The sequence below is a fragment of the Pinus tabuliformis genome, chromosome 4_1 (assembly GCF_031772625.1).
Source record: "Pinus tabuliformis cultivar Carrire ecotype Pingquan chromosome 4_1, CPIR1, whole genome shotgun sequence".
NCBI classification, from domain to species: domain Eukaryota; kingdom Viridiplantae; phylum Streptophyta; class Pinopsida; order Pinales; family Pinaceae; genus Pinus; species Pinus tabuliformis.
Window position 1 is genome coordinate 781433562 of NC_142303.1, and position 18694 is coordinate 781452255.

The window sequence follows — 18694 nt, forward strand, 5'->3', positions numbered from 1 at the left end:
TCCGCCATCTACCCAGGAAGGGTTGTCTTCTCCATTGCCTCAAATCCTCACGGTGAGAATGAGTATTTGATCAAAATATCAACATGAATTAATGAAATTGATTATATGCCTTTCAATTTTTACAACTAATTGATTATTGTACTTTTTTGCAGAGACATCAATTTGGAAATCCACCTGGGAGTGCCTCATGGGACGAGGGTGACTTAGAGACCCATATGGTAGATCGATCATGATGTTGTTTTTCTATTATGTCATTGATGGGCATGAGATTCCATTATTTATGTTGCAAATGAAGTTCTATTTTGTAAAAAAAGAAACATGTATAGTTGGACCTATTTTGAATAAAAAATACATAAATTTATATTTGTGTTTATGACAACATCTCCATTGAATTTTAAATCCTTATGTGGATCCGATGTTATATTCTATCAATGTTACATTACTTTTTGATGAATAGTTGTAACGAATTTTGTTTTTATTAGTTACAAATTATCAAGTTTATAAGTTAAGTTAGAAATTATCCAATTCTTTAAGGTTTACCAAAATTCTTTGTGATGAAAGCCAAGGTTAATCTTCCATGCCAAGGTTTAAGTTAAAATTCAAACCTTATTTATTTAAGTTTTAATTAATTTCAAAGTTGGTAATAATTATATTGGGTTGTAATTAAGTTTTAATTAATTTCAAAGTTGGTAAATATTAGCTTTAATTTTAAAGTTGGTAATAGTTATATTAGGTTGTAATAACAAGCTAGGATTATTTCATTTATCCACTAAAAAATAAAGAGCCACTAAAATTAAGGGGAAAGTGATTGAAACTGTAATGAGATGAGATGAAATAATTTTTAATTTGGATTGAATATTGAATATTTAATCTATTATAAAACTTTCTGGTATGTAATTGAAAAATAATTGTTTAATGGTGAATAATGTGTTAAATGTTTCTAATATGAGGGTGTTGAAAGATAATCAAGTCGATTGTTAATTTTCTATGTCAAAGTTTAAGTTAAAATTCAAACCTCATTTATTTAAGTTTTAATTAATTTCAAAATTTAGGTTGTAATCACCAAGTTTGTTAGGAATAACAAGTTAAGATTACTTCAAATAGCCACTAAAAATTAAGAGTCACTAAAATTAAGAGGAAAGTGAATGAAATTGTAATGAGATGAGATGAAATAACTTTTAATTTGTGTTGAATATTAAATATTTTATCTATTATAAATCTTTTTGGGATGCATTCGAAGAGGAATTGGTTTGGGCCACACCATGCTTGAGCTTATTGTTGTAATGAATATTTTTATTATATTAAAGATAAAAAAAAATATGTAAATAATTTATGCTATTCAAAAATATATGTTTATAAGTAAGATATTAACTTTACATAATAATAAATTATGTTACATAATGTGAGTCACAACTATTAATTATTTGTGGCCTTTTTATTTTATTAACTATAGAGGGAACAAGAAAATAGTTCATGCCATTCAAAAGTATGTATCTATAAATAAGAGATCAACTTTACAAGATAATAAATTATCAAACATAATTGTTAGTCACAATTATTAAGTTATTTATGGCAGTGGTAGATCTATTAAGAACAAAACTTGAATATTATTTAGTTTTACAAAATTTGATTATGTGTTTTGAAATGATATATTTATAATTTTCCAAACCTAAAAGTAGATATTACGTTAGGCCTCGTTCTTAAAGTTGAGCCTATTATATATGAAGCTCTATACCATATGAGTACTCTAAAATCATATAAAGTTTAAAATATAATGGTAGGAATCGTTATATAAAGGATACATTCACACTAGAGTTTCACCATGGCGAGCATTTATGTTTATGCCCACATCTTCCGTATATGCCCAGTTTCCATATATGCGCACATCTTCCGTATATGCCCACATCTTCCGTATATGCCCAGTTTCCGTATATGCGCACATCTTCCGTATATGCCCAGTTTCCGTATATGCCCACATCTTCCGTATATGCGTACATCTTCCGTATATGCCCGGTTTCCGTATATGCCTACATCTTCCGTATATGCCCAGTGTCCGTATATGCGCACATCTTCCGTATATGCCCATTTTCCATATATGCGCACATCTTCCGTATATGCCCACATCTTCCGTATATGCCCGGTTTCCGTATATGCCCACATCTTCCGTATATGCCCAGTGTCCGTATATGCGCACATCTTCCGTATATGCCCAGTTTCCGTATATGCCCACATCTTCCGTATATGCCTACATCTTCCGTATATGCCCAGTTTCCATATATGCCCACATCTTCCGTATATGCCCACATCTTCCGTATATGCCCAGTTTCCGTATATGCGCACATCTTCCGTATATGCCCAGTTTCTGTATATGCCCACATCTTCCGTATATGCGCACATCTTCCGTATATGCCCAGTTTCCGTATATGCGCACATCTTCCGTATATGCCCACATCTTCCGTATATGCCCATTTTCCGTATATGCCCACATCTTCCGTATATGCCCAGTTTCCGTATATGCGCACATCTTCCGTATATGCCCAGTTTCTGTATATGCCCACATCTTCCGTATATGCGCACATCTTCCGTATATGCCCATGTTCCGTATATGCGCACATCTTCCGTATATGCGTACATCTTCCGTATATGCCCGGTTTGCGTATATGCCTACATCTTCCGTATATGCCCAGTGTCCGTATATGCGCACATCTTCCGTATATGCCCAGTTTCCGTATATGCGCACATCTTCCGTATATGCCCAGGTTCCGTATATGCGCACATCTTCCGTATATGCCCAGTTTCCATAATTGCGCACATCTTCCGTATATGCCCAGGTTTCGTATATGCGCACATCTTCCGTATATGCCCAGTTTCGTATATGCGCACATCTTCTGTATATGCCCAGTTTCCGTATATGCCCACATCTTCCGTATATGCCCAGTTTCCGTATATGCCCACATCTTCCGTATATGCCTACATCTTCCGTATATGCCCAGTTTCCATATATGCGCACATCTTCCGTATATGCCCACATCTTCCGTATATGCCCAGTTTCCGTATATGCGCACATCTTCCGTATATGCCCAGTTTCTGTATATGCCCACATCTTCCGTATATGCCCAGTGTCCGTATATGCGCACATCTTCCGTATATGCCCAGTTTCCGTATATGCGCACATCTTCCGTATATGCGTACATCTTCCGTATATGCCCGGTTTCCGTATATGCCCACATCTTCCGTATATGCCCAGTGTCCGTATATGCGCACATCTTCCGTATATGCCCACATCTTCCGTATATGCCCAGTTTTCGTATATGCCCACATCTTCCGTATATGCCTACATCTTCCGTATATGCCCAGTTTCCATATATGCGCACATCTTCCGTATATGCCCACATCTTCCGTATATGCCCAGTTTCCGTATATGCGCACATCTTCCGTATATGCCCAGTTTCTGTATATGCCCACATCTTCCGTATATGCGCACATCTTCCGTATATGCCCAGTTTCCGTATATGCGCACATCTTCCGTATATGCCCAGTTTCCGTATATGCGGACATCTTCCGTATATGCCCACATCTTCCGTATATGCGTACATCTTCCGTATATGCCCGGTTTCTGTATATGCCTACATCTTCCGTATATGCCCAGTGTCCGTATATGCGCACATCTTCCGTATATGCCCACATCTTCCGTATATGCCCAGTTTCCGTATATGCGCACATCTTCCGTATATGCCCAGGTTCCGTATATGCGCACATCTTCCGTATATGCCCAGTTTCCATAATTGCGCACATCTTCCGTATATGCCCAGGTTTCGTATATGCGCACATCTTCCGTATATGCCCAGTTTCGTATATGCGCACATCTTCCGTATATGCCCAGTTTCCGTATATGCCCACATCTTCCGTATATGCGCACATCTTCCGTATATGCCCAGTTTCCGTATATGCCTACATCTTCCGTATATGCCCAGTTTCCATATATGCGCACATCTTCCGTATATGCGCACATCTTCCGTATATGCCCAGTTTCCGTATATGCGCACATCTTCCGTATATGCCCAGTTTCCGTATATGCCCACATCTTCCGTATATGCGCACATCTTCCGTATATGCCCATTTTCCATATATGCGCACATCTTCCGTATATGCCCACATCTTCCGTATATGCGTACATCTTCCGTATATGCCCGGTTTCCGTATATGCCTACATCTTCCGTATATGCCCAGTGTCCGTATATGCGCACATCTTCCGTATATGCCCACATCTTCCGTATATGCCCAGTTTCCGTATATGCCCACATCTTCCGTATATGCCTACATCTTCCGTATATGCCCAGTTTCCATATATGCGCACATCTTCCGTATATGCCCACATCTTCCGTATATGCCCAGTTTCCGTATATGCGCACATCTTCCGTATATGCCCAGTTTCTGTATATGCCCACATCTTCCGTATATGCGCACATCTTCCGTATATGCCCAGTTTCCGTATATGCGCACATCTTCCGTATATGCCCACATCTTCCGTATATGCGTACATCTTCCGTATATGCCCGGTTTCTGTATATACCTACATCTTCCGTATATGCCCAGTGTCCGTATATGCGCACATCTTCCGTATATGCCCACATCTTCCGTATATGACCAGTTTCCGTATATGCGCACATCTTCCGTATATGCCCAGGTTCCGTATATGCGCACATCTTCCGTATATGCCCAGTTTCCATAATTGCGCACATCTTCCGTATATGCCCAGGTTTCGTATATGCGCACATCTTCCGTATATGCCCAGTTTCGTATATGCGCACATCTTCCGTATATGCCCAGTTTCCGTATATGCCCACATCTTCCGTATATGCGCACATCTTCTGTATATGCCCAGTTTCCGTATATGCCTACATCTTCCGTATATGCCCAGTTTCCGTATATGCACACTTCTTGTTGGACCTCCAAAGGAATCTTGAGTCAATTCAACCCCTTAGTGGGAAAATTCATGAATTGGTTTTAATTAAAAGTTATTGAGTCTTCAACATGTGGATGACTAGTAAAAACATATTATAGAGGAAGAGTCCAACTAGCCATTAGCTAGTCGTTATCTAACCATTAAGAAAAGTTTTACAAAAGGCTAGTCTCTCCTCTAGTAAGTGTTGTTGATTAGGAGATGATTTTGACGCATTAATACAAAGAAACTATTTGTGAAAATACTCTCTTATGCATTGAGTTGATCTTTTATGCCTTTTCTTCTTGGTTTTTTCCTACAATCTTGTGCTTTTAAGGACTAAGTTGCAGGTATACTTAAGCTATCACAATAGTATCACAACAGTCTGTAGAGGGTCATGTGGAAGGGGAGATCAAGGCCCAGGTCTTCACCTCACAATTTGCTAGTTGCCAAAAATACTCTTTGACAAGTGTTGGACAAGCTCTCTTAGGGGGGAATCTCCCTTTACATTTGTGAGCTATTGACACTAGTGTTGCTATTATAGTTGGGGGATCTCAAAGGAGTAGATCCTACTAGTGTGGTTGAATTTTCTTGCAGGTTGTCCAAGGCTAAAAGAGGGGGATAATCTTGCCCCCAACTCCCCACTCATCTCTAGTCTCAAAGGGAGAACCAACAAAAAAAAAAGGTTGTGATCGCACATGAGAACTTAAACGCACATGAGAACTTAAAGAAGTCCTTACAAGGTATCTAATTGCAATACCTTATGACACATTAAATGAAAAGTTTGAGAGTCAATAAATACATGAAGAAAAACTCTAGGAAGGGAATTATAAGGAAGGGAAAGCTAAGGAGATAAATTGACTCAAAGTAAACACATGTTGAAGAAGGAAAGAAAGAAGAACCAATCAGTAAGGTTGTTGTATATTGCCAGCCACACCACTCGAAGAAACAATAATCACCATGGCAAGGGTGTGAGTGTTAAAAAAATTACTATGTGTTAACATGGAACCAAAAAGACACCCTATAAGGAGGAATATATACAACTAAAATAAATGCATAAGGGTATCAAAGTAGAACAATAAAGACATGGAACAAAATAATTAGCTAGAATCAAGAGCAAGGAGTAAATACCATAGTCGGACCCCATATCCACATTTTCACTATGATGGATGGATGCTTATGCATGGTGTTAATTGGCTAAATTAGTTAGCAAGTCATATTATATGATTTCTTCTCATGGTTTTGGGATGAAACAAGTGAATAATAGTGGAATGTAATGTGCCCAAGAAGGATAATATGGAGTATTTAGGGTGCTACACAAAGGGGTAATGAATGTATTATGGACACAATGATAGATTAAACCCACTTGGTAGTTGATGGGTAATAAGTAAGCTCATTAAATAGTGAATAGGAAATAACATTTTAAACAATGTGGATATATTTTTGCACTTTAGAATAGTAATGGGCATACAAAGATTCACAACTTGAATTTTAAGAATTTTAAGATTAATTTCACTATATGTATACATTTTGTATTCAATTTCAATCAAGAAGGATTTTCACATTTTCCACTAAAGTTTTATATTAAAAATATTTATTTAGCATTTTAAGCTAAAGTAGTTTAAAAGTAGAAGTCAAAAGGTGTAGACTAACTTATAGATTAAATGACATTTTTTCACCGGAATCCGATAATACAATTTCAAGCAAATTTGTGATTTTTTGTTGTTTAAAATATATTTTTGAATGCATAAATAGATTCAACACCCCAATAAAACTCTAGAGCACTCAAATTCTACATATTAAACAATTTAAACTCAAGTTTTTAAAAGTCTTAGTCATATTTTGGTTAAAATTAACGAGAAAAATATTCTTAAAAAAACCATTTCATTTATTAATTACACTATATAAAAACCAAAATTACAGAATTACAAAATATTATATTATGTATTTATAAATTCTATTTAATTTTCATATTTATCCTATAAATAAAATTACATAAAAATTTAAACTTCATATCTCTCATTAATTCATATCTCTGATTAATTTTATATATATATATATATATATCTTTTAATAAGTTTAATAAATTAATTTGAGTGATTACATGTAATGAATTATAAACTAAATGTTATTATATAATAAATTTAAATAAGTTTTATGAATTAATTTGAGTGAGAAAATTGCGAATTACAACCAGATGTTATCATGTTTCATAAATTTAATTTTCAAAAAAAATATAAATATCTTTTAATAAGTTTAATAAATTAATTTGAGTAACTACATGTCATGAATTATAAACTAAATGTTATTATATAATAAGTTTTATGAATTAATTTGAGTGAGAGAATTGCGAATTACAAACCAGATGTTATCATGTTTCATAAATTAATTTGAATACTTTAATATTATTAATTATAACCCATATATCACAAACTCAAGTTCATAATCTATTTGTTTATACGAAAATAATGGACTTTATTTAATACCCATTATTAAATTATCAAAATTATGATGAATCGATTTACCCTACATACCAACAAAATACTAAATACATTTCTCCAAAATATACATTTTGCTTTTTATTAAAAAAAAAAAAAACCATACACTTTATAATTATCATTACTCTCACATCTCACCACTAACCATCACTAACATAATTCTCCAATAACTTACGATCTCGTTACAGTTATCATTACTTTGACATCTAACTACTCATCATAACTAACATAATTCTCCAATAACTTCACCAATAGTTGACTAGGTAAAAGACAAAGCCAATAACCCATCTACACCTCTTAGTTGTCTCTCCCAGTCCAACAAAAATAACTCTAGTATCTTAATATCACTTAAAACCATTTTCCACAACTAAAGTATCTTAATCAAATCATTCTCAATCTCCCTGTAGCATTCCAAAATAGTTGGTCTTTGCAAGGATTGAGAAAACTAGGAATTGATGCCCAATACTAAGATAATCATGTATTTTCACATTTAAAAAAGATCAATGATCATGCACCTAGGTAAGATAAGATAGTCATCCAACTCTTGGAAAGTTAATCAATCTTGTATTTAGTAGATTCATGGAATTTTAGTGCCTTTCTTGTAGTCCGATTCAATAATTAAATTTCCACTTCACTTTAATGGACTTTTGACTTTTGGATGGTGATTTTACATTCCATTCCAAACAACATTTTTGGACCATGTGATTTGAAGCAATCTCGTTGTTGTTGGGACCATGGGACTTGAGTTATTGTTCGTTTACCCTTTCCCAATGTTGGCTTCTATCTATAAAGTTTTCATTCAATTAAATGCTAACATAAAAGGTACTTGGAAGGTAAAAGTAAGAAAAATTTTGACATAGTTTTCGAACTAAGGAAATATACTCCTTTATCATAACAGATGATGTAAGTTATTGTTAAGGAGTATAGTGCATTGTTTTGGTCCATGGTTAGGAATGATTTTAATATTAGTTAAAGGTTTAAGGTTAAAGTTGTTATAATTATGATTAATACGTTGATTGTTAAGTAAATTTGATAACTTATTTATTTTATTTTTTTGGTATTTTATCTTAATATTGTGTATAAAATGTAGTACATATTATATATTTGATTAAGTTATTGTTAAGGAGTATAGTGCATTGTTTTGGTCCATGGTTAGGAATGATTTTAATATTAGTTAAAGGTTTAAGGTTAAAGTTGTTATAATTATGATTAATATGTTGATTGTTGAGTAAATTTGATAACTTATTTATTTTATTTTTTTGGTATTTTATCTTAATATTGTGTATAAAATGTAGCACATATTATATATTTGATTAAGGGTAAGTGAGGAGTTTTCGATTCTAGAAATATATTAGAGAAGTAGGACTTTCAAAAGACATTATATTTTCATTAATGAAGTTGATACTTACAAAGTGAATGATTTAATAACTATCCAAAAATGTAGTAGATATCCTCTATGAGTGAAAAAATGAACATCAAGTTTCACCCAGTAACTTACTATTATTCATTAAAACATGAAGACACTTAAAAAAAATCTAATCTACATTTAATATGCTTAGTTGATAGAGGTAATATTGGTATATGATGGCTTAAATATTTAATTTTATTTTTAGTTTATTGTTATTTTTAATTATTTCTTCAAATTTGTTTATGCATTTAAAAATATAATAAAATAATTTTCAATTATTCTCAACACGTTTTAGTTTCATGTTCCTTTTGTTAGAAATAAGTCTCACCATTTTGCAATGACATAACTTAACTAGTGAAGGAAATCCACTTAATGAACTCATTTCATGACCATAAATATCCTTTACTATGCTATCATTACCTTCAATAAGGGAAATGGAAACAATTTTTGGAAACAAAAATGATGTATTAAAAAGTCTAAAAAATACAGAGATTACATATATTGAAACTGTCCTTGTAGCCCCTTTATAGATAAAACAATGGCTAAAGTTGTATTATTGTAGCCTAAGTCATTTAAACTTGCTGGAATGTTTAGCCTTCAAAGTAGCAAACCTAGTGGGTTTAGTGAGAGCAATGCTAGTTGAGCATATATGCTCTATGTATTGTTTGCGTGACTTGAACCCACGTGCTTTCAAGTCCTTTGGCGTGATTTTGGTCCTTTTAACCATAGCATCAACATTTATCTTTTTTGTTTTCTGTGAAAATTAAAACATTATCAATAAATATCAAAATCCACATAGATATAATGAAAATATGCTCACCATGTAACGAATATGAAAAGACATTTCATTGACTAGCTATTAATAAATATCAAAATCTATATAGATATAATGAGAATATGGTGAACATGTAAGGAATATGAAAAGAAAATGCATTGACTAGTCATAAAAAAATATGTCAATGTTATTATGAGCTAAGATATGTAGTATATAACTTACCTCTCCTAATTTATCTTGAAGTCTAGATGAATGCCGCAATGGTTGAGGAGAAGGTGATTTTTGCTGAGTATCATGTCCACCATCATACATGTGCAAAGGTGTTTTAGGAGATGTATATTCATTGCTCTGAACATTAGATTATACATAGATATAAGTATGTGAATAAAAAATAATTAAATGTAAAAATATGATAAAATTATAAGAGTATAAATAAATATAGTCTTACCTTGCATTGTGACATTGGACATGAAGATGGTTGTAGCATTTGAACCATTTCATTGCCATTCTTCTTAAGGCTTCTACAAGGGGTTTTCATTGATTGTGATTGTTCCAAAGGGAACACCTGCACCATAAATAAGAAATAACACACACACACATAATAAAAAAAAATCAAAGATAAGGATATATAATACAGAACATCCATTTCTCATCCCATCATTATGGTAAAACATAACAATTTATGTATTAATATTTTCGGTGGAATAGGTTATATGGATTAAAAACTTACTGGCCCAGTAACCCCTTGAAAACCTTGAAATCTAGGTGAGCGTCGCAATGGTTGGTGGCTTGAATTTGGGGAATTTTGTTGATTAGGCTATGCATATCAATAACAATGAGAAATTAGTATACAATTATAATAAATATAAATATTATTTAATGTTAAAATGTCTAAAAAATTAATATATGCAAAAAAAATGGACTCAACTGTGTTGTCATTGTCCTGATTGGTTTCATCAAAGTTTAATATATGGCTGTGCCCATCTGATCCTTCTTCCCCCACATCATCGGGAACCTCAGTGCTTGCTTTCTCTTTTCTAGCAATATCTATGCGCTTCATTGTCTGCATGCGTCTACGAGGTAGACTCTGATCCCAACGTTGAATTTTTTCACAAATCCTTTGCTTTGAAGTGTCACTAAGCTGATCAAATGTAGCAACTGACTGTGAAAACAAGTTTCGATGAATTTAGTCCATGACAATAAACTAATATTAATAGAAAACATATACAGATAAATACTAATAAATACTTACAGCTGAAAGAATTTCTTCATTGACAATATTAATAAAAAATCATATACAAATAAATACTAATAAATACTTACAGCTGAAAGAATTTCTTCATTGACAAATCTTTTATATGCTTGTTGTCGTGCACGACATAGCCTTGCATCTAAGTCATATTGTATTTTGGCATTTTGCCTTTTAACTGCACTTGTTGATTTGACTGCCCATGTAGCATTTGCATCTCTTGCTCGACCTCTTTGACGCGGAGGAATTGGTGGGAGATTGTGGGTGGTAGCGCGATGATGATTAAGACTAGATAGCTTAGATCGACTCAAATTCCCCGCACAGCCACCAACAAGACAAGTGAACACTTGCTTGGTGCCTTTGATAGTTACCTCCCATTCATGTCTAATTTCCTCCATTTTCTTATTTCCTTATAAATAAATATGTAAACAACAATGTTGTTAAAAACATCATAAAAACACATTAAAATAAAAATCAATATTCATATCTATTTTTTTGTGGTCATTGTTGCACATCCGGCAAGCACAAATTCTATATCAAAACGCTATATATAATACGTTACTGGACAAAAAACATATCTATTTGTTGGAACTAAACTTTTTATGTAGATGATAAGAACTCAACACATAAATAATGAAAAGAGTTAAATAATGTCAACACATAAATATAAATTTTTCCAGTTAACAAAGTGAATAGATATAAGCTAAATATACGGTGGTTGGTCAGTGTCACTTTGGGATTTTTTTATTATGAAACGAAAAAGTAAATTTACTTCAAACTCGTACATTCTCGTTGTATTTTCGTATGTTTGTTGAGATTATGGTTTCTTAGTCAAGTTGTGAGATTTATTTAAGATGTAGATCGTATTTATCAGGAATTTGTCCCAACTCTTTAGCTGATTTGTAATACCTTAAATGTATCTACTTTCATGCTAGTGAATCTAGAGGTTGAGTGAGAGATGCTCAATTTTTCCATATTTTGTCTCTCTTTAATTTTAGTCATAGAAGAGAAGATCAGATTCAAGAAAATAAAATTAGTTAAGCTTTTGTTATCTAATTATTTAGTTTTATTCCTTCTTCAAGTTCTTCAACTTCTTTTTTTATTTTATTTTATTTTCTTTTCTTTCTGGCTTCCTTCCAGATTCAACAAAATAACATTATGTTAAGCTTTTGTTATTTAATTATTTAGTTCTATTCCTTCTTTAATTTCTTCAACTTTTCTTTTCCCTGGCTTCCTTAACTACATATATGTTTGTTTTTTCCCTTTAGTTATTTTAACAAGGCTTTATAGCCCTTTAACATTTCTTCACACACCTTTATATATAATAAATATAAAATAGGGTTTAACCATTTTTAACCTAAGTTCCTCTGGTAGATACACATTGTTTCTTACTTGGTATGTATATAGGCGTGTTTCCTTTCTGTGACATATATCTTATATGTCCTAAGTTCCTATCTAAAAATGGTGAAATATAGTTTTGATGTATGCAACGGTGATTTGAACCAACTTAACAAACTTTATGTTAAACTTTATGTTATTATTTATACTAGCGTTCCACCACAGGTATTATTTGATGGTTTCCCAAAGTACTTTTCTTTATTATACATGCCATAATATGGAATAAACACAGTATAACTTTGATTATATGGGGCTTATCTATTGGTCCCCCTACACGAGTCCAGATGACTTCACATGCAATCTATGGTTAGCCCCCAGGTATTTAATCAATGGTTGGAATTTATTCATTTTGATCCAATGGTGGTCATATCAACCTTCCCTTTGCCAAAACATTATCTCATTTCACCAATTCATTCCGATAGAGATTTGCTCGGTTTTGCTACTAAATTCTTATTGTTTAACCTACCATGTTTGTCTAACTGAGCTCGATAGTTTGTTCTCTTCACTGTGTTATCGGAACTACCTTGCAGAGGTTATTCCAACTTGGTGAGTTGTTTAAATTAATAATTAACTCATAATTTTTATAACTATCGCCAAATCGAATGCGGACATTTTACTTGCGGTGAGGTATCCGCCATTCGATTGTAAGACTAAGGAGAGTGAAAAAAATGATCATAAAATTGATTTTCTTTATTTTTAATTTCAAGGGCGGACATTTTACTTGCGGTGAGGTATCCGCCATTCGATTGTAAGATTAAGGAGAGTGAAAAAAATGATCATAAAATTGATTTTCTTTATTTTTAATTTCAAGGATGGCATGTCGCGACTTGTGATTAAATTAAATTTTTAACCAATATTAATATAATAATTTACTTGATTTATTGAAAGAGAGAAAGCAAATAAACCATATTACTAAAAGAAACCAACAAAAAAATAATTTCATCTGAGAGAGTTGCTATACTAGACAGCAAAAAATGACATGGAAAATTAATTCCATAATTAATTTCATCATACCTAAGATAGTTGTCATACGAGATAGTAAGAAAAAACATATGTAAAATTTATTTAATTGTCCGTGAGAGAGTTGTTGTAAGAGGTGGTAAAAAAGAACATATGGTAGTGTAGAAGTGAAATTCATGGTATGCGATAGTTATTCCACCGGTTATTCCACACAATCAACTGGCTATAAGCGGCAATGACCTAGAGACGATGAGGACAACGACAACTGGCAATCAGCGATTAAACCTGCCACTGACCTTTCTAGAACAATGACGTTCTTGCAATGACAAGCGTTCTAGCTGCAATGACTGAGAAGAGTTCTAGCCAGCTCTGAAATAATATTACGTTTATCAAAACGATACTCATATAAAACCACCAGGTCATAAGTCTAATGGTCACATCTGAAGCCACCACGTGATCACCATGCAGGAACGCCATCACCCTTGTCTGCCAGGTTGCTCAAATCATCCACCCGTCTCTCAGCTTCATGCATATCGACGCCCTTATTTAACCCGTCCATCAGCTTTCCCTTCGGTTTTCCGTCTTCGGCCCTCCAGGCCGAGGAGTGTATGGGTTTCTCCTCCTAAACTTTTTGCTGCAGATTCAGCTGTTGCGCCATATAATGCGACGGAGCATATCTACAGCATAGGGCAGTGTTGGAGAGATTTATCCTCCACAGACTGCGGATCGTGGCTGGATTTTGCCCTGTCACAAATATCCGGATGCCAGACTGGAGCTATTGGCTCTCAATTCGTATCCATGAACTGCTATTTGCGTTCTGAGCTTTACGCATTTTTCAACGCTCTTCCTGAATCGGGTATTTTCGTCATATAGTTTACCATGATAAGAATATCTACTGGTTTTGTAATGTTTTTTCTTTTGTGAATTAAAAGGTAGCCAATTTTCTTGTGCAAATTTGCAGGAGGCCAAAGATCTAAAGTGCTTGGAGTAACTCTGGCCGTGGCATCCGCTACAGTTGGGTTAATTGCGGCCATTGGCCTTTGCATATGGAAATTTTCCTCTCGAAAATTTTGGCAACAGATTTCTCTAACCAGAGGTATCATTCAGTGTGCACTTATTAGCTTGTGATTTTTTAAATGATCACCCTTCTTTCGGATTATCATGTTATTTTTATATCAGTTACTGGTTTTGGAAATATTTGGGATCAGGGATCAGTGTCCGGCATTTGAAGATGTGTTGCGGGCGTCTAAATGTGTGCAGATGAAAATCTTATGGGGGTTGGCTGACAAACCTTAGAATACTTGAAGTTACAGGTCTGCCGCTGAGTGCTGTTTGGGCTCGATTCCAGGGGCTAGGAATGTCGAGAGTATGTTCCTAAAATCTGATGATACTTTTTATTTTATTCTTTTAAAAACCATTTGTCCTTCCCCTACTGACCATGGTTATCACAAGAAGGTACAGTTTGCATCAATTTCAGTATTTGTTTCCGGGGTACAGTTTGAATCAATTTCAGTATTTGTTTCCGGCGTCGTCTACCCAGGGGTTGAAAATCGTGGCCGGAATCTGGCTAAAAATTTAAAAAAAAAATTGCAATAAGAATGTTTAAATAAATCCAGTTCAAAAAAATTACAATAAGAAGGTTTAAATAAATCCAGTTTTTGAGGGCGGAAATGGTTTTATGTTTAAATAAATCTAGTTTTTGAGAGTTGAGAGTGGAAATAGTTTTATAATGGAAATGGTTTTAGTACTATCAAAACCTTGAGCATCTTGTAATTTAGATTAACAAAATTTAAAAAAAATCTGCTATATTTTATCAAAATCTTGAGAAATTTTCATAATTTTCCAAACAAATTTGAAAGCAAAATAGACTCTTGAGAAATTTTCATAATTTTCCAAACAAATTTGAAAGCAAAATAGACTGCGGCTTTCTGTTCAACATCCCAGAAAAAATCTGCCATATCTTATCAAAATCTCGAGAAATTTTCATAATTTTCCAAACAAATTTGAAAGCAAGATAGACTGGAGCATGCAAGCAGTTGTAGGCATACTTAACGTCATTGGTTTGGTTGAATCATGAATTTATTGCATTTTATTTTTGCACCAATCAATGTACCATGGATTCATTGCCTGGTTCAACGAATAAATAAGAGAACATGGACACTGCATTGACGGTACGCTACATTAAGTGCACAATTTTTTTTTTGAAGAAACTTCTACCATAATTCAAGTGGTTGAATTATGGTTTTTTTTCCAAAAAGAAAAAGCATGATCTATTATATTGAGACTATATAAAGGTATCTATTATATTGAGACTATATAAAGGTTTCAGATAGTACATATCAAGCAATTTGATGCTGGAAATTCTAGGACCATAGGATACAAAAACTGGAGGATGAGATCCTCATAGGAAGATGTAGAAGCTTTGTATAAACAGATACAAAATATTGGGACACCTCATGCATATTCGGAGATGAAGATCAGAGATAGATAAGAAGCATTCATAAGCCATACATATGTTAGGAAAAAAACAAAAAGATGAAAAACAGACCTATGGGAAAAGGAAAGAGATTAAAAGCCCAGGGGAGAGAAATCTTGAATGAAGAAGGATTCCTAGCCATAAATTACCTTAATGGACAAGGTCCCTGTTTCTAGATGAAGACCCTCCTTTGACAAGCTGTCTGCAAGCTGGTTCTGAGCTCTATATCACTCATAAGGCCCCAAAAAACATAATCTTGTCCATCCAAGCAGAAAGGTGTGGGCAACTGATACGACTTTTTTCATTGACATGATCGACCATGGTTTTGGAGTCCCCAAAGATAGAAATGGATTGTATATCAAAAAATATACAGAAGGCGAGAAGACTCGCAAGGGCTTTCGCCTCAGCCATGATGTTAGTGCCCTTCCCTGCATTCCAAGAAAGATTATATTGAAGATCCTCATCCATTATAATGAGAACCCCACAGCCAAAAGAGTTTTGTTGTGCAGCGCCATCAAAAAAAGCCCTTGGGGCCCTGGAGAGGAAGTCTTCTTGTCCATTTCTGTTGACGGCTTTCGATTTGGGTTGCTTTTTTGGAACAGAGTCGTAGATGGTTATGATGCGTTGTAATATATCCTTTAGAGGCTCTTTTACATCTTTGAAAATAATTTTGTTTCTCCATTTCCATGCACACCATAAGACGATAATAATGAAGGATCTCCATGAATCTCTCTGTCTGCTCCACCATTCAAAAGCTGCGTGCGTAGAAGCATGAGAGACGAGAGGGAAGCCATATAAAATTGCCAGTTCATGCCATATTTGCTGTATAGATTTGCATTGGAAGAACATATGAAAATTGGTTTCCTCTTCAGATTCGCACATTAGGCACCTGCTCGGCCCATGCCATTTTCTTTTCTTTAAATTTTCCCAGGACAGATTTTTATTGTTAAACACCAGCCACGAGAAGTAAATTAATTTTGGAGAGCATCCTGTTTTCTAGAAAGCTGAAGGGAAAATGGGATTAGAGTGCACGGACTTTAAACCAATTAGATCGGTGTATATATCCTTGACGCAAACCTGTATATTTGCAGTTGGTGTCCTCCAGATTAGATAATCATGTAGCCTGGACCTGTGAAAACCGCAGCTTCTCAGGACATTTATGACTGTGTTCCATTGACTTGCCATAGTCTCCGACATACTAAGATCATCGGCTGATTTCCAAGAAGGGAGAGGGCCTTGCCATCCTGCTATAAGCTTGTCCCACGTGAAATAGCCTTTATTATGGAGGAAGATCAGGATCCTTTCGGGAAAGGAGATATTCTCATGTCCGCTCATGATGGGGTCTATACCAATGAGGATTCGACTGCTTGTCTGTAGGCACCATTTCAGGTTCATTAGGAAATATTGCTCGACTTTGCGAAGCTGAGCCATATCGCAGACCCAAGCTTGGCCCCAATCCTTCCTAGTCGAAACCAATATTCCATGTCTTTGCCTCTCATGTATTTCATTTTAATGGTAGTGCTCCAAGGCCCTTCCCCATATATTCCCCTCCATAGAGATTTTCACAGAAGTGCTTTACCGAAGACCCTCAAATTCAATAATCCCCATCCATTCAAGTAGTTTTATATAGCGTGAACCATTTTTTTAGAGGAAAAAAACACTACTTTTAGATCAATATAAAAAAGAGTACTATTGGATCAATTTTCTATCTTTCCTTTTCTGGATTACATAATCTGAATTCTCATATCAAACTAGTTAGCTTTCTTTATGACAAAACATATTTGATTTGTGATTGTTTTCCTTTGATCCAGAGTATTTCTATACTGGAGAATATAAATTACTACAAAAGTGTATAGGAAATAGATATACTCTAGAACCATATGTGTTATGATAGGGAAAATAATTAATTACAAAGCTTATTTTCAACTACTTTTAATATATATATATATAGAAACGTTATAACATAATTTAAAAATGAATTAATTAATATGTTTTAGATTTACTTGTATTTTTTTATTGTTTACTTAATTTTTATAGAAATTTTATTTCAAAATAAAGAAATTTTGTTTAAAGATATAATTTCTATTGCTCATATAAAATGTGATTATAATAATTTTAATTTATTTTAAAATATCTAAATTATGGGAATTTAGAAAAAATAATAAATCAAACTATAATTTTATCTTATTTAAAAAGGGAAAAATAAAAAACCTAATTTAAAAGAAAAATAAATTCACCAAAAATTTAAATTTAACTATTTTTAATTTATTCTATTCAAAATAATACAAACATTTATTTAATTTATTGAAATTTATTAACAAATACAAACAAAATACAACCTCACAATTAAAAACAACTCTCTCAAAACATAATTTACCTCACAATTGAAAACAACTCCCTCAAAACATAATTCTTCTGGTGAAAAGATGAAACGTAAACCTTTTACTTTTAGTCTTGTATCCAAAAACACCATTTATCTTTTTTTTTTTTTTTTTTGTAAGCTGGGGCGGGACTCTCTGATTTACATGTCCATTATGTACCCCTCTACGGGGGAGGGGTAGCCCAAGATTTGAACCCAAGACTTCCGGTTCGGTGAGACTTCATTTCCACGGCCCTTGCCGCTTGAGCTACCCCATGTGGACCAAAAACACCATTTATCAATTACATAAATTTGACCTACATTAAAACTTTGAAAAACGAAAGATTTTAGAGGCCATCCTCCAACTTAATGGTGAAACTGATTATTTGAAAAGGTTGGGCCTTTTCTAAGGACGCCCAAATGCAGTTTAGCATTTCAAGTCTTGTGTTCCTCTCGTGTCTCATTTCGATTTGGCAATTTACATTCAAAAAGTTGCATATAGGATATTTTTTTTAAACCAATATTCTTTAGAATGTTTCTTTTTCAGAAGAAAAAAACTCTCTATAATTACTTCATTGCAGTTTATTCCTGTTTTTAGTTTTTTTTCTTATAGCATTGAACTTCACCAA

At 33.8% G+C, this 18694-nt stretch overlaps 2 protein-coding genes across 2 annotated transcripts; one reads left to right on the forward strand and one right to left on the reverse strand.

The window, feature by feature from the left end:
• Window positions 1-9321: 9321 nt before the first annotated feature.
• LOC149178471 (uncharacterized) lies at window positions 9322-11270 on the reverse strand. Its single transcript, XM_089422111.1, has 6 exons — window positions 10947-11270; window positions 10552-10785; window positions 10354-10440; window positions 10072-10188; window positions 9846-9971; window positions 9322-9602 (listed from the first exon to the last, which is right to left on the reverse strand). Exons 1-6 carry the CDS (start codon window positions 11268-11270, stop codon window positions 9417-9419), a joined length of 1074 nt encoding a protein of 357 aa, XP_089278237.1. The 3' UTR covers window positions 9322-9416.
• Window positions 11271-13692: 2422 nt separating this feature from the next.
• On the forward strand, window positions 13693-14599 carry LOC149178472 (cysteine-rich receptor-like protein kinase 2). Its single transcript, XM_089422112.1, has 3 exons — window positions 13693-14086; window positions 14192-14326; window positions 14439-14599. Exons 1-3 carry the CDS (start codon window positions 13693-13695, stop codon window positions 14492-14494), a joined length of 585 nt encoding a protein of 194 aa, XP_089278238.1. The 3' UTR covers window positions 14495-14599.
• The last annotated feature ends 4095 nt before the right edge of the window (window positions 14600-18694 follow it).

What these genes read in the sequence shown, in the direction of transcription:
- LOC149178472 (XM_089422112.1), top strand. Translation starts at nt 13,693, where the DNA reads ATGCAGGAACGCCATCACCCTTGTCTGCCAGGTTGCTCAAATCATCCA. An exon ending in CAACGCTCTTCCTGAATCGG is followed by an intron (nt 14,087 to 14,191) that starts GTATTTTCGTCA and finishes GCAAATTTGCAG; the next exon opens with GAGGCCAAAGATCTAAAGTG. An exon ending in ACAGATTTCTCTAACCAGAG is followed by an intron (nt 14,327 to 14,438) that starts GTATCATTCAGT and finishes ATTTGGGATCAG; the next exon opens with GGATCAGTGTCCGGCATTTG.
- LOC149178471 (XM_089422111.1), bottom strand. Translation starts at nt 11,270, where the DNA reads ATGGAGGAAATTAGACATGAATGGGAGGTAACTATCAAAGGCACCAAG. An exon ending in ATGAAGAAATTCTTTCAGCT is followed by an intron (nt 10,786 to 10,946) that starts GTAAGTATTTAT and finishes TTGTTTTCACAG; the next exon opens with TCAGTTGCTACATTTGATCA. An exon ending in TTCAAGATAAATTAGGAGAG is followed by an intron (nt 9,603 to 9,845) that starts GTAAGTTATATA and finishes TAATTTTCACAG; the next exon opens with AAAACAAAAAAGATAAATGT.